Consider the following 15,187-nt stretch of genomic DNA (forward strand, 5'->3'; position numbering starts at 1 on the left):
GCCCCCCCCCACCCTCCACCACCATCCCTTGCCCTCCCTACTCAGTGCCTGCTCCCGGCCTCTTGCTCTGTGGACACACCGAGCCTGCTCCCGCCCGGCGTCCTTCACCTGCTGTGTCCCTCTGCTGGGATATCCCAGCGGCGTCCCTGCCCTGTCCCTTCCTCCAGGTCTCTGCTCATAGGTCACCTTCTCAATGAGAACATCCCTGACCACCCACATGAAATGGCAGCTTCTCCCCCATCAGTTGCTTGAGTTTCTCCAAAGCTCTTACCACCATCAGGCACATACAGGGTGCATTCATTTGTCCTTTATTTTCTCTCCGCTCCCACCCACCCCCACTAGACTAAGCTCTAACCTAACCCAGGGCAGGGTCTTTTCCTGAGTTGTTACCTCTGTGGCCCACTGCCTAGAAGCAGTGTGCAGTAGGCACTTAATAAATATGTGTAGAATGAATCCAACTCTGGCAGAGCCCTCCGGGCTGCACTCCCGTTCCCGCCCATCCCTCCCTTCCACGCCTGCCAGCAGCCGCTTTATAAAATGCAGGTGTTCCCCTGGGCTCCTCCATTCTGCCTGCAGACCCCTCAGGCTTTCAGGATAAAGTCCAAACTCCTTAACTTCACACCGAAGGTGCTTCAGGAACTGGACCCTCTGCGCTGCTCATGTCTGCCTCTCCTCGGCACCGGCCGTACCTTCTTATCTAGAACTGATTTCCTACTCTTTGAAATAAAGCTGTTTGTGGGAATGGGTCCTCCTACCCCCATGGGCTCAGTGTGGAGGATGGAGGCGGGGGCAGCAGAACAGCCCGGGAGGTGGTGCAGAAAGTTTTCCAGAGCCTCAGAAACAAGTGGGCACACAGAGGGCAACTTCAGGCCGGGAGAAGCGCCAAACCCACTGCCGATGCTGGTATGTTCAGTTAAAAAACACAATCGATGAAGTGTTTATTGCTGCAACCGCTCACCCAGCCTGGAGAGCACACGCAACCAGCTGGAAAGGTGTGTAGCGAGCGCATGGTCTGACTTGGGCAGCTCCAAGTTCTGTCTCAGTCCCAGGAGAGGCTTCCCTTTAAATGTCACTGAATTCTGTGATCAGGCCACTCTGGGCGTCTCCTAAATTTTTGGCTGCTGGCCATGGCGGGCACAGGGCTCTGATGGCTGAGCCTTGCCGAGTTTGCCCAGGACAGGGTGCGAGGGATAAAAGCCCATAGCTGGGCAGCCTCCCGCGCTCCCTGACGAGCTTGCCCTCCGAGAGGAGAGGAGCGCCAGCCAGCAGGGCTGCTGTACACACTTCTGCAGATCATGCCCCGCAAAGCCAGGGTTGGGACCCAGGTCAACTCGTCCTTGAAGTCAGGTGGCCGCTCCTGTCCCTGAAGACTTACTTGCATCCGCTGAGTATAAGGAAGCTAAAGAAGCTGAGGAGGCGGGGGGGGGGGGGCGCTGGTGGAACGTGCCCTCTCGTTCTAGACGAGGCTCACTTATCTATGGATCCATCTGACGGACTGGGAAGACCAGACAGATGCCCACATGCGGGCAAGGGCAACGAGGCTCCTGGGAGAGCAATCCCAGCCCCGGTAGATGATTCGGTGATGAGATGAGGGATTTGAATGTGGTGGCACGGGAGGGCCTGACAGGATTTGTTCAAATATGCTTGGGGATGGGGTGGTCTGTGACGGTGAATTTCCCTTATCACATGGAACAGCATCTCTCCTCTTCGGCTCTGCAGGTGTCTCCCCGCTGGGAATTCCCCCTATCAAAGGAGATCTTTTGTTTGCGGAAGATAATTTAAAACTCTGGAAGTATAAAGGGCTCCTGAGGCAAGTGTTTATTGTCCAAACTATGACTTAAAGCGATGCCTCAGTTGAGACAGGGGCAGGAACAGGTGAGCCCAGTCTTCCCCATCTCCCCCTTCCTCCCAAGCAAGCAGGGAGGCAGAGAAGGTGATACATGTCCCATAATTTGGAGTCAGACATCAGTTGTCCTATCAGACACTGGTTCAGGTTTCCATGTACTGCTCCTGATCAATGTGAGCAATAACCTTCTGCACTGTGGGCCTCAGTTTGCCCATCTGTAGAACAGGGAGGAGGGGGGCTGCACTGGATCTTTGCTACTCAAAGCATGGCCCGCCGCCCAGCAGCAGCGCAGCAGCGCCTGGGAGCTGGTTGGAAATGCAGAATCAGACCCCGCCCCAGACCTGCAGGACCAGAATCTGCATTCTGACACGTTCCCAGATGGTTCAGGCGCAGCAGCAGGGGCTGGCTGGAATGGGTCCCCTGTTGCCATCAGCTTCTGCATTTTGTGAGCCTGACGCTACCTGGCAAGTTGCTTAGTCTTGAGGAATTAGAAGCACTGTTTTGGAGAAGAGTCTAGGCTTTGGAATGTCCCTGGGCTTTGGGGGAATGTTTTCGGTCTTTGCAGCAATGAGAGAGATCTGGGCAAGTGTGTTTCTAAGGTGTAGCTCATGCCAGAAGAACGTGTTGTTTGATTCGCAGAAGCAAAGGGGCTTTTAAATATGCTCCTCTCAGAGGAAATGGATGGACAGAGGAAACCCCTGTCCCTGGAGTCCCTAGCATAGTAGTCTCGCCCTGAGAAACAGCTCAGGGCTGCCGAGGTTCCCCAGAGTTGGGAATCTTCCTGTGTTTACCTGTGGTCCAGAAGGATACTTCGGCTGCCCCGTATCCTGCCTACTTTTCCTCCCTGAGGATACTGTGTCAGGACCAGGTGACCAGAAGAGGTGCCTCCCTCTGCCGGGGGAGCTGGGCCAGGGCTGGGGTAAGTGGCAGGTCAGGGAGTTGGCTGCCCCTTGCCTGATTCAGGAGAATGTTAGGGAATGTTATAAAGGGCTTTCTGAGATTCATCAGAGATTTCTGTCCAGAGGGAATGATCTCAGGGCTTGGCCTTCCTGTTTCCGTGGTTTCTGGTAGCCAATGAGATGGGCCTGTGGTTTCTTATCTAGAAAAGGATCTGAGTTGAGCCTGTGCAGGTGACCCAGCCCGCACAGCCCTGTTGGGGCCACCAGGAACCAGGGCACAGATCTGAGGGCTTGTGAACGAGAAACCCAGGTATGATGAGAGGGAGCAGCAAGGCTTTCCTGATGCAAGAGATGCTGGAGGGAGATTCTTGCCATCTTCCCCCAACTTCACCCCAACTGGCTTTCAGGATCATTAATCTGTCGACAATGGCTCAAATCAAACATTCCCTCCTTCCAGGGTGCCCGGCTGGGAGGTAGGTGGGGGTGGGGGTGGTGTTCCTGTTTCACAGAGCATGGACTCTGGAGCCGGACCTCCTGGGTTCAAGATCCTGACTGTGCCACTTACTAGCTCTGTGACCCTTGGGCCCCACCCCACAGCTACCGAATCAGAGTCTGTATTTTAGCCCGCTCTCCGGGAAATGTCTGTGCGCAGCCAAGTTGGAGAAGTGCTGGCTGTGTTCCCTCTCATTATCCCAGCAGCTCCTGCCTTCTCCTAATTTGAGATGATACTGCAAATCATTTAGTCTTTAGGAATTAGGAGCATAACTTCTGGAGGAGAGAGCAGGCTTTGAACTCTGCCACCTGCTCGCTGTGCAGGCTCAGCAGGCGGCAGGAGCTTGCATCCGCCTGGGGCAGGGGGCGCCGCGGGGCGTGTACCTGCTAGTGCTGCTGCTCTGGGGAGGTCCGGGCAAGGACGCAGGGGCCTCTTTGGACACTCGCATAATCCTGTGCTCCTTCTGCTCTGCAGGTGACACACCCTGGACCCCAGGGCAGCTGCAGCCCCGGGGTGACCTGAGGAAGAGCAAAGACCCCAGACCGGGGTGCAGGATGGCAGCGAGGAGAGGCAGAGACAGACGGTGGCAGGCAACGCCTCTTGTCCCTGCTTTTGCCCCTCCCTCCCCGAGTTCCTGGGAGGCCTGGCAAACACAGCCCAGAGCCGCAGCTGGACAGGGGAATGCTGAGCTTCTGGAAAACTTTAACCTGTTATTGTGAAGACTTGTGGAGCATCCAGCGTGCCAGCCTTCCCCCAAAGTGTGTCCATGTTCTTCCACCGCCAAGTCCTTCCACTGCATCCTTTAAGGAGGAGGGCAGCTCAGGACCATCGGGACCTAGCAAGGGCAGTGTCCAGCCAGCCTCCAGCCAACAGCTTCCTGTGGAAACTTCTAGCATTGTTAGCCAACATGCTCTCTTCCCAGGCCTTCAACAGCTGGGAACTGTTTCAAGACCATATCTTGCCAGCTAGAGAAGCCGAACCCCAACTCCCATTGCCAGAGAGCTTTTAGTGGCCAACTGAGAAAGCTGTCCTCCCTCGGTGAAGAACTCCCAAGTGAAATTTGAGAGCCTTTTGGATTCACGTCAACAAAGTGTTTCTCGAGGTTGCTGTACTCGGGCCCTGGAAGCCATTCATGGGCAGGAAAGCACGGAGGACCGCCCCCAGCCATGTGGGGCCACCTCGTGGGCAGGGGGCTCTCTGCCTCGCGTGGCTTAGATGTGTCTAGTGCTGAGACCCAGCAGGAGGTCTCTGTGATGTCAGGGAAGAGAGGTTTTGAGCATTATCCTTCCACGTGGAATTGTTTTCACATCCATCCAGAGAGTGACTTTTTTTTTCTGTCTCTGAAATGACCTAGGATATCATCAGGAGATGTCAGAGCCACGAAGTCCCTGTACCCCAGCCTCCTACCGTGCACAAGGGAAGTCTGAGGCCCAAAGAAGGAAATGCCGGATGAGGGTCACCCGGCAGTTAGGGCAGGAGGGGTGCCCGCACCCAGATCACCTCCCATCCCCTGGCCCCTCCAAGCCTGGTGCCTGCCACCTTCCTTTGCCAGCTCACAGCCCAAAGTCCAGGTTCCCTCCAAAGGAGCCCCAGGATGATTTGGGGCTTCTCAGTAGCAAAAAGCAAACTACCTTTGGCTTTTCTAAACAGATGGAGACTTGAGAGCTGGGCTCTGGCTTTCCCTAAGGACCACAGAACACTCCTGTCTCCAGCGTCCCCTCCTTTCTATTGCAAAGAGCATGAGAGCAGACATTCCTCTTCTGGGGGCCCTGGGAAAGGCACCATTCCCAGATGCAGTGACGTGTGACTTCGGTGACCCTGCAGAGGCGACTAGAATGGGTCCCGTTGTTCTCTGCCAATCAGGCCTGGGCCAGGCAGGGTGCCCGCCAAGAGGACCCCGCAGGCATTGATGCTGAGAGGACCGTCTCCTCCCTCGCCCCCGCCTCCCCGCACACCTGTGCGGGAGGGCCCAGGCTCAGGGCCAGTGTGCTCTGTTTCAGACCCTCTTGCCTGCCCCCACTCACTGAGCTCACACAAAGCACTTCACCTGGAGCTGAAGGGTCAGGGATGATCAGATTTGTCCCCGAGCTCACTCAGAGGGAGGAGCCTGTATGGGGTGAGATAGATTTGGCCCCTTTCTCAGTGTGGGAGAATGTCTGCTTGTTTCATGCTCCGGGGAGGAGCTGGGGACATGGGCATGGAAGCCGGAGCTGGCCACTCCCCAAGCCCCGTTTAAGCAATCTTGTGTGGCGCAGAGGACTTGACAGAGATTTTCCGAGTAGCGTTATATTCTGAAAGGGGAATCTGGCATCTTTTTCTGAGTTCCTGCCTTGAGGTTTACCTAGACAGATTCCCATATTCACCTTCTGTCTGAGTAAAAGGGGAAAATATAAGTGGCTTTAATAAAATAGAAGTTTAATAAAATGCAAATTTAATTCTGTCACCCATAAAAATAAATCCACAGCCTCAGGCTGTTTCGGTGCTCCACAGGGTCAGGGCCTAGGTTCCTTCCCTCTGCTTGCTTTGCCATCTTCAGTGCATGGCTCCCAAGACACGGACAAAGATAGCTGCTGAAGATCCAGCCATCTTTTCCATATTCCAGCCAGCGGGAAGGAGGAAGGAGGGAAGAAAGACTTCCTGCCTTCCCTAAGGACATTTCCTGGGATTCACATACTGTACTTCCATTTTACTGGCCAGAACTTAATTTCAAGGCCATAGCTAATGTAGAGACTGGAGAAGGTAGCCTTTATCCTAGGTGGCCATATACCCAGATAAAAATCGGGTTCTTTTACTAAGGAGGGAAAAAAATTGTTATTGGGGGATAATCAGCTGTCTCTGCCCCACCTTCCTCTTGGACAGGTAATATTAAAAGGGTTTATAACACATAAGCATCATATTTAGGATTTCAACATTAGTATCGAGACTTGTTTTAGAAGCACAGATGGGTAAAGGTGGAGTAAAGGTTACAAATTAGCCAGTCCATATCCCCATTTTTCAGATTAGGAAATTGAGGCCCAGAGAAGTTAATCAAATCATCTGAGATCACACAACAAGTTGGTGGCATCTATTTTCCAGCTCATGTTCTGTGGGAGTGATTTTTGTGTCTCTCTGTTTTTTAACTTAAGAAAAAAACTTCATCCTGGAGGGTGGCAAGCTCCTGTGCCAAGGATGAAATTCCATCCTTCACTGGGTCTCTGAGCTGCAGGACACAGGCGGGACGATGGCAGGGCTTGCGTGCCCTGATCTGCGCAGCCCTGAGTCATGGCAGCTGAGGACTTTGCACTGGCCGGCTGGAGTATGCCCACGCTGGCCCTGCGTCCGTGTGTGCATGTGGCCCTGTCTCTGTGTGTGTCTGCCTCGCACACACTGACTCCAGCCTGGGGAAGCTGCAGGCCTGACTCAGGGTGCTTCTGTTTCAGGGAGTATTCTGCCAGGATGGGAGCGGCTCACAGGCCGGATGTCTCTTTCAAGGCGATGCTGACAGTCGGCTGGTTCATCCTGGCCCACTTCCCTGGTGCCATATCCACAGGTAAGCCACCGCAAAGCAGTTGGACTCTGTGTCTCAGTGAGGAAGGTGCAGCCCCTTGTTGAAGCAAGGCTGCCGGGGGCCAGGAGAAGGAGCCGCCGGGCGTGTCCTTCTGGGGTGCCTGGGCTCTGGCCTGCCCTGCTAACTCGTTGATCCTGGGCAAGTCTCACTCTGGGCTTCAGTTTCGTCATCCGCAAAATGAAGTGTTGGACTAGACTCCGGGGTTACAAACTCAGTGTCTACAGGAGCCTGGCACGGGACATAAAACCAGCTGAAGGTGGCCAGGCAGAGACATGGTCACCTGGGGAGTTCAGACCCTACTTAAGGGACACCCGCTTCTCAGTTCTGGCCAATTGCTGCCACGTGGGAAGATGGGATCCTTTTTACAGGATCTGCTGAATTTTGAAGAGAAGCCCGAAATCTAGGCTTTTATGTGAAAGCTCTCTTCTTGTTAAAGGAAGGCGACCAACTGAAATTTTCCCAGCCACTCAGGGTGGGAGTAGGGTAGAAAAGAACCCCTATCTGCCAGCCAGCTCGCTGCCTCTGGGCCACCTGGTTTCAATGTACCCTTCCCGCTTTGCCATCATGAGATCCAGGTGCATTAAAGCACCTTGTTAAGCTCTAGGCGAGGTTTAAACCTGTTTTTCTGATTTCAATATTGTCAGCTTTTTCTTTGAGTGATTCTGAATTAACATCCAGAGATACAAGGCAAACTTGTGTAGGCTATAAAAAAGCCAATCAAATAACCAAGCTTGGGGTAGGAGGTGAAAGATGGGGACAATTTAAATTTTTTGAACAGAGGTTTTCAGTAATAACACCATCACCATAGATTGCTTTCCCCCTCAAAATGCTATTATTATTACTTGAACTGAACGCGTTTCTACACTGAGAATAAATGACCTTGCATTGTATTATATCTTGTTTTTCTCAATCCACTGATGGATGGAAGTAATCTCTAGTCATTAGTGAAATTCCTTCAACGTGATTCCTTGTAGAATCTTTTTGGTCCTTATGGGACATAGCAAGGGATCGGTATTTTAACTCTCAATGCAACAATTAACAATATGGCCTGAATTCATTCATTTAATCCTCCCATCATGTATTCAGTTAATAAACACCAAGGGGACACTGACTCTGTGCCAGGAACTGGGTTTGGGGTTCTCTTTCAAGGTGGTTCACCTCAGGGCCTTGGGGAGATGCTTCCCCGGGTATCTCCTCTCACATCCTGGGTCTCTCTCTTCTGTTTGAGTATAAACCATTTGGAAAGGAGGCTGTGCCTCTGGTCTGTGCTTTGCTCTGACGTCAGAGGGATGCGGAAGCCAACCCCGGCCATTCATGCTCCAAGTAGGTCGGGCTTGCGCTCATCTGAATCGCACTTCCTGCAGCCCCTCCTGGGAAGGGTGGTTGCCGTGGTGATATTTCACCAAAGACATTGACTTTTTCCAGCTACTCACTGGTTCCTACAAATGAAAACCCACTGAAACTGACCTTTACTGAGCGCAAAATATCCAGCTCCAGCGAAGGAGCAGCCATCCACGGCCAATCTTGTGACTGTTGTGCTTTTGCTGCGGGGTCAGAGCTGCCAGAGCTCTGGGAATTGTGCTCCCAATGACAGGAGAGCCTGCAAGGATCAAACTGACCACCTCCAAGTCCATATGCAAAGACTGACACAAACCCATGCAGCTGGAGAGTAAAAGGACAGTCAGGATTCTCCTGCGGGATGCGGGCGGTGAGACCCTCTCAGGCTTTGTCCCTTTGAGTTGGAATGATTCCTTCTCAGCACGCTCATGGCTCCAAGCCCGGACCACTGGGCTCTCCAGTCAGCCACATGTTTTCCCCACACGGCTGAGGAGACACCACCTTGGAAGGGACTCCAGGTCCATGAATCTAGGATAGAAACACCACCTGCCATCAGAGCAGCATCAGGCATTTCTCTTCCGTGGGAGTGGTCCTGGCAGCATTCCAGATAGCCTTCCAGAAGCTATCCTCTCTGGTTCCCCAGGTGACTGCTCCTTAGGTGAGAGGAAGCAAGACTGTCATTGGACAGGTATGGAAACAGCCCCATCAGAACCAGGATCTCTTCCAGCAACTCCAACTTTCAGAGTTGCTGCATGGGACATGCCCAGTCACGGGAATCCCAGAACTCACAGGTGCCCACTGCATGACATCTCCACCAGGAATAAATATAAATTATGTATGGTTCTTCCCAGTTTAGATGCCATTTACTAATCCGGGGTCACGTTTGTATAAACTATGTTGCTTGGTAACATAGTTTATATAACACTATCTTTCTCAGGTTTCCAGGGAAACAGAGTGAGAAAATTAACTAAAAGTCAAATTCTCATGCAGAAGGGGAAAAGGCTTTGTCAACTTTTCAAATGTTGCTTTCCAGGGGAAAGGATGCCTTGGAATACAAATAATCTGGATAAGTCATTACCTAACCTTAGATTGCGGAATATCTTGAGGAGTCATCTGGTCTACCCTGCATTTTCTAAAGGGAAAAATTGAGCCTTGAAAAGGGAAGCGACTTGTTCACAGATACATGACGAACTAATAAAAGACATGGGACTAAATCCCAGGGCTCTTATGTCAGGGGTTCTCTTTGCTCTCCAAGGCCCTGCTTTTAGCTCTAGGAGGGAGGAGGCAGGGGCCAGGAAAATTCACAAACTCCCTCCCTGCCCCCACCTTGTGGTCTGTGGCAGTCCTTGCTTGGTGAGGTCAGTGGTTGGTAGCAGTGACATCTCTCTGTCCTTGGCAGTGACCCCTGAGTGCCCTGATCAGTGGCCTGAGCTGCAGCCCTGGAACCCTGGACATGACCCGGACCACTATGTGTACATTGGCCAGGGCAGAGCACTGCTGCTCACCTCTTCTGCCACCATCCACTCCATCCGCATCTCAGAAGGAGGTAAGCCAGCATTCCCCAACCCCAACCCCAGTCTCCACGTTCAGAGCCTAGCAGGGTGCCATAACTTTAGATGGACAGAACAGATGTCACGTGCTTTGGGTTCATATCAGAGCATCTGGTAGTTTGAGATAGCCGTCAGCTCTGAGCTCTTAGGAATGGCTTGCCAGAAGTCCGGTCTTAGTGAAAGAAGCATTTATAGAGGAAAACCCTGGTTGGTCTCCGAGCATTCCTGCTTATCTTACCTTCAGATGCCTGCTCATTGAATGCAGTGCACGCAGCCATGGCAGTAAACCAAGCAGGCACTATGTACACATCGCAAGGTAGAGAGAAAAGTAACTGCTTGTAAGCACAACAAGCATAGAGATATTTGAAAAACATATCTTCTTGCCTGCTTGGATGAGATGGGGAGCTTAGGAGGTCTGCCCTTGGCTCTGCTGTAACTTCATCATTAGCATGTGTTCCTAAACCTCCCTCCATCCCTCCCTCTTCAGGAAAGCTAGTCATTAAAGACCAAGATGAGACAATTGTTCTACGCACACGGCACATCCTGATTGACAATGGAGGAGAGCTGCATGCTGGGAGTGCCCTCTGCCCTTTCCAGGGCAACTTCAGCATCATTTTGTATGGAAGGTGGGTAGAGAGCTTCCATGGGTCAAATGCTACTCTTGGATCTGATGGGAAGGAGGATTTCCATAGAAGAGAGGGAGGTAAGACCGCAAGGCTTTAGTGCAAGACAGGAATCCTCATTATGTACTGCCAGATCGTAATCATGAACAAGACAGACACTGGTGAGCTGGGTGAGCTGGAGAAATACATGAGGCATTTTATTTATTGTGGCCCGGGTCCGGACTTAAGTTGCAGAAATCCCTGCCAGCCTTTCAGCTGCCTTCCAATCAACTCATGGCTCAGGGAGTCTCTCTGAGTGCTTATTAATAGATTATGATGGACAAGATAAAGAAAAATTCCAAGCAGCATTTGCCTCTGGCTGTGCTCGCTCTTCAAGCAACTGAGAATTCTAGGTGGCAGCCAGGAACACACAGGGTATGCAGTGCATGCCCAGGTGATTCCACATCTGATACGGACTGAAACATAACATACTTAGAACTGAAAAGAACTGAAGAACTGAAGCCAACATGTTAACTATTGATAGGATTTCTGCTTGGCCTGTTGGGCTCGTTTTGGTCTGGCTTGGGAAGATCTTGGTTGCTTGTGCTATTTCTACCGACCTTGTGCAGTCACCAAGTGTGCCTGGCTCCACGGGGACCACATGGGAGTCAGGGAGCAGTGCAGCCCCCTCTGGGTTCAGCAGCCGACAGAGAGAGGTGTCGGCCGACTGTGGAGAGCTGTTTTCTCTTGTAGGGCTGATGAAGGTGTTCAGCCGGACCCTTACTTTGGCCTCAAGTACATTGGCGTCGACAGAGGAGGTACCCTGGAGTTGCATGGACAGAAGAAGCTCTCTTGGACATTTCTGAACAAGACTCTTCACCCGGGTGGCATGGAGGAGGGAGGCTATTTTTTTGAAAGGAGCTGGGGTCACCGTGGAGTCATTGTTCATGTCATCGACCCCAAATCAGGGACAGTCATCCATTCTGACCGGTAAGGTTTGCCTTCGTGTAAACACAGTCATTCAGTCTGCATTTGCTGAGGGTGTGGCCTAGCCAGATGCCACTCAGGGTGCTGGGAGCACGGCAGTGAGTGAAACAGACAGAAATCCCCGACCTCAGGGAGTTAGGTCTCTCATTCCTGGGGCGTTCACCTCATGCAGCTGAGTTGAACAGGAACAGACACGTGCGCGCACACATGCACACTTGTACACACAACATAGTTTCAGGCTGTGATCATCGGTAATTAGGGAAAAAAGTCATAGTGAAACGATGGAGAGTAGCTAGGGGAGATTGCTCTGCAACAGGTGATCAGAGAACGCCTGTGAAAGCAAGCAACGTTTGAGCTGAGAACCATGGGGCGAGGAGTGTGCAGGTCAGAGAGCAGCAAGTGCAGAGGGCCAGAGGTGAGAAAGGGTATGCTGTTCTCAAAGGACAGAAGGGCCAGCAGAGAGGTGGAGAATGCAGAGCCGAGGAAACAAGACACAGTCATGTCGGCGTTTTGGACAGGGGCATGTTTGGGGCCTTGAAGGCCGCGGTGAGGAGGTGGGTTTTATTCTTAGTGGGATGCAAAGCCGGTGAAGGGCTTTTAAGAAGATCTGATTTAAAAGAATATTCTCGCTGCTGTGTACAGAGTGGAGAAGTAAAGCTAACAGAGGTGGTCAGGAGGCTTCTGCACGGTCTAGGCAAGAGATGCCTAGGAGGGGGTACCTAGTGTGGTCACAGGGCCCTGACACATGCGAGGCTGGCAGCAGGCGATTCCTGGGGAGGGGCCGTGGAGAAGGAGGGGGCCTAGGCGGGGCCGGACCAGGTTATGTCAACAATGAAAAAGAAGTCTGGGGACTCGCGAGCATCCGTCCATCTCCCCCCTCCTCCCCACACCACCATGGTTTTCTTTTTCCCAAATCTTGGCTATTCGTGCTGGGTTATTCGTCTAGATTCATTTGAGAACGATTTTGCTTGTTAAGTTCCAAGGCAGATTCTTTTGGAACTTCCGCTGTGATTGTACAAAATCTCTACACCTAATACGTGCACTTCATACTTGGAGTTAGATCATTACACAGTTGGGTCTTTCCTTTGTAAATTCTTGTCGCCTGTGGTACAGATTTTTTTGAGACCTATATTTCATGGATATTTTATGTATGTAAGGGTGGGTTATCTTTGTCAAGTCTGAGATGATTGATTTGTTTTCTGTAATAAAAGCTTCTTTCTTTAAAAAAAAATCAGTCTTTGGGATGATCGGATGGTGTGTTAGTCATCACACCACGGGTAGGTGATTCAAGCTCTCTCTTTTGGGTCCTGCTAGGACTGTTAAAATCTGCTCTCTCTGCCCTTTTTAGGTTTGACACCTATAGATCCAAGAAAGAGAGTGAACGTCTGGTCCAGTATTTGAATGCGGTGCCCGAGGGCAGGATCCTTTCTGTGGCCGTGAATGATGAGGGCTCTCGAAACCTGGATGACATGGCCAGGAAGGCGATGACCAAACTGGGCAGCAAACACTTCCTACACCTTGGATTTAGGTACCACCCGTCACTTCCCCTCCCCCAGGCTCCAGAACACGAAGCAACACCACCCTAGGCAGAAGTTACCTAACTTCCCTCCTCATTTCCCCGGGCCACATCCCCTTTAAGGGTGACTCAGGGAGATGCAGGGCCATGATCCATCTGCCTGGGATGTATTAGGGCTTGTTCTTAAAGGGAGCCTGTTTATTCTTACAAGCATATTCCACACTTTAAACTCTGAAAGTCACTGTGTATCTGAACTCATTCATTCAGTCTGCCACTTGCAAAATATTAATTGAGCACCTACTGTGTGTAAGAGCCATGCCTCAGATGTATAGCTAGTGTTCATTTTCCCATCCTTTGGCCACAGAATCATAATGTGCCTTGAGGGTTGGCAGACCTTTGTTTAGAGATCGCATGAAGGGCCCCCTGCCCTGCCCAGCTCCCTAGCGGAGGGGACCATTCGATGTGCTCTAGGGTGTGTTTTGTTTGCCTCGGATTGCAGAGTCATGCCTGACTTTGGCATGCACACACACATTGGCGCCAAGAGGAAACAGTTTACCCCACAGTAGCCACACCTTTCGATCATGTTGTATCAGATCTGAGCCCAGTGGAAAATTGAGATCATCTGGCCTGTGGCTATTGGAGATATGGATGCCCCTCCCATCAGCTCCTCGAATCGTGGGCAAGATGGGGGCAGGCCAGAGCCTTTTCTGGGCTCTGAGCAGAGCAATTTTACTGGCTGGGCCAGGATCCCCTGGGCCAGGGCGGGGCTCCGGGTTCCAGGGTGCACTTCCTGACAGGTCAGGGGCTGCTCCTTCTGGATGAGTTTGGGCAGGAAACTCAGGCTGCCAAAGATCACAGCAAAGCTCCTTTGTTAACAGAAACTGAGGGCACTGCCATCTCATTTTTTATAAGCCAAAAGGCCAGCTTGTTAATTTGCATTGAGGGGTAGAACCACAGTGGGACTGGCTACGTAGGGCCTCAGCAGAGGAAGGTCCAAGATCTGGCATCTGATTTGGCTCGAATTGGAGTCTGGGCTGCACTTCCTATTAGGTGTGACTGCAGGCAAGTGACTTACCCTCTCTTTGCATGGTACCTGCATCTGTAAAATGGGGTACTTCAGGAGCCACCTCAAAGGACTTTGGGGAGGGTAAACGTGATAGTATGAACAAAATATTGTGTCTGGCACAGAATAAGGACTCGATAAGTGCTAGCAACTATTCTCTCCTTATAAGCAAGGGCCCGGGAAGGATGCACGCCATAGTGCACGGGTGGGTTACACTTGCACCCTCATTTGTGTAGACCCACTCTGAGTGACAAACTCGAAGCGTCTAAAATCAGTGGAAGATCTGAGACTTGGACCTCACTTGCTCATTCATACAGGAAGTGATTGTTGAGCAGATGTATCTTCAATGGAGAAAAGAGAAGTTGTACGACTTTCCAAACCCATACACCTTTTTTTTTCCTCCTTTACCTTCCATTAAGAAGAAGAGGTACCTCTTTCCACCCCAAGGCCCCGTGCTGATTCCTGGGGCCTCAGTCACATCCGCCGCTGGCATTTTCCTCGAGCTCAGTTCTTGGGGAGTCGCACAGGAGAGGAATAACCTTTCTCCCTCAGAGCATGTTTCCTTGTTTTCCTAAAGGAACCAGAGCACTCGCTTCAGGACCTAATTGAGGCTGGCAGGTGGTATGCAGGTCTGTGGGCTTGTTTGTTTATTTGTGATTCATAACCCCTGTCCACTGCCAGAATGGAGGTGCAGAGCCCCACAGTCCACAAACATCAAGCCCGCCAGGTGGTCAGGAAGGCCAGGGCTTGCAGAGAAAGGCCCTTGTTCTTCTGGAAAAGGGAAACCCAGCCCGTAAGTGAGTTTCCCTCAGACAGCATCCGTGTGGCTCCTTGTTTCAACTCTGCCTCCATTCCAGGCTCAGACGTGCGAAGAACTTGACTTTCTGTTGTTTTTTTCAGACACCCTTGGAGTTTCATAACCGTGAAAGGGAATCCCTCGTCTTCCGTTGAAGACCACGTTGAGTATCACGGTAATACATGGCAAGAGGCCGGATCCCCTCCCGTGTCTCTCTGACCAAGAGGCTCAAGGTCTTTCTGAACCACCTTCCTCCTTTAGAACCCACCTCCCAGGTTACATGCATGGCAAAAGTCCATACTGATTTAAGGCCAGTTACTGAGATAATATTTACATTTTCAAAGAAATTGTCATTGGCTTAATCCAAAACAAGTGACATAGGAAAGATGAGAATTGGGACGGAACAAGCAGGGGTAATATTTTGAGCTAAAAAGATGCTTTGGATGGGCTGTACCACACGGCGCCAGCCTCCTCTGCCCAGAGAAGGTTTCGGAAGGTCCTGCCGGCTCTAACCCTGGGGAGGAGTTCACACGAGAAGTGGTGGGGTTCC

The 15,187-nt window shown here is 51.6% G+C and overlaps 1 protein-coding gene across 4 annotated transcripts in view; it reads left to right on the plus strand.

Annotated features, from left to right (window-relative positions):
* The window catches only part of CEMIP (cell migration inducing hyaluronidase 1), a 142,107-nt gene that overhangs the window by 69,626 nt on the left and 57,294 nt on the right, over positions 1–15,187 (plus strand). For 2 of the 4 annotated variants that reach the window (XM_032469282.1, XM_032469283.1), the window contains exons 2-7: positions 3,713–6,767; positions 9,523–9,669; positions 10,161–10,299; positions 11,029–11,265; positions 12,611–12,790; positions 14,742–14,812. In XM_032469282.1, the coding sequence (XP_032325173.1) occupies positions 6,500–6,767; positions 9,523–9,669; positions 10,161–10,299; positions 11,029–11,265; positions 12,611–12,790; positions 14,742–14,812 (1,042 nt within the window). In that variant the 5' untranslated portion in view covers positions 3,713–6,499. The remainder of the gene's footprint in view (positions 1–3,712; positions 6,768–9,522; positions 9,670–10,160; positions 10,300–11,028; positions 11,266–12,610; positions 12,791–14,741; positions 14,813–15,187) is intronic. The other 2 variants (XM_032469284.1, XM_032469286.1) reach the window with 2 other exon arrangements.

This window comes from Camelus ferus, chromosome 27 (genome assembly GCF_009834535.1).
Source record: "Camelus ferus isolate YT-003-E chromosome 27, BCGSAC_Cfer_1.0, whole genome shotgun sequence".
Taxonomy (NCBI): domain Eukaryota; kingdom Metazoa; phylum Chordata; class Mammalia; order Artiodactyla; family Camelidae; genus Camelus; species Camelus ferus.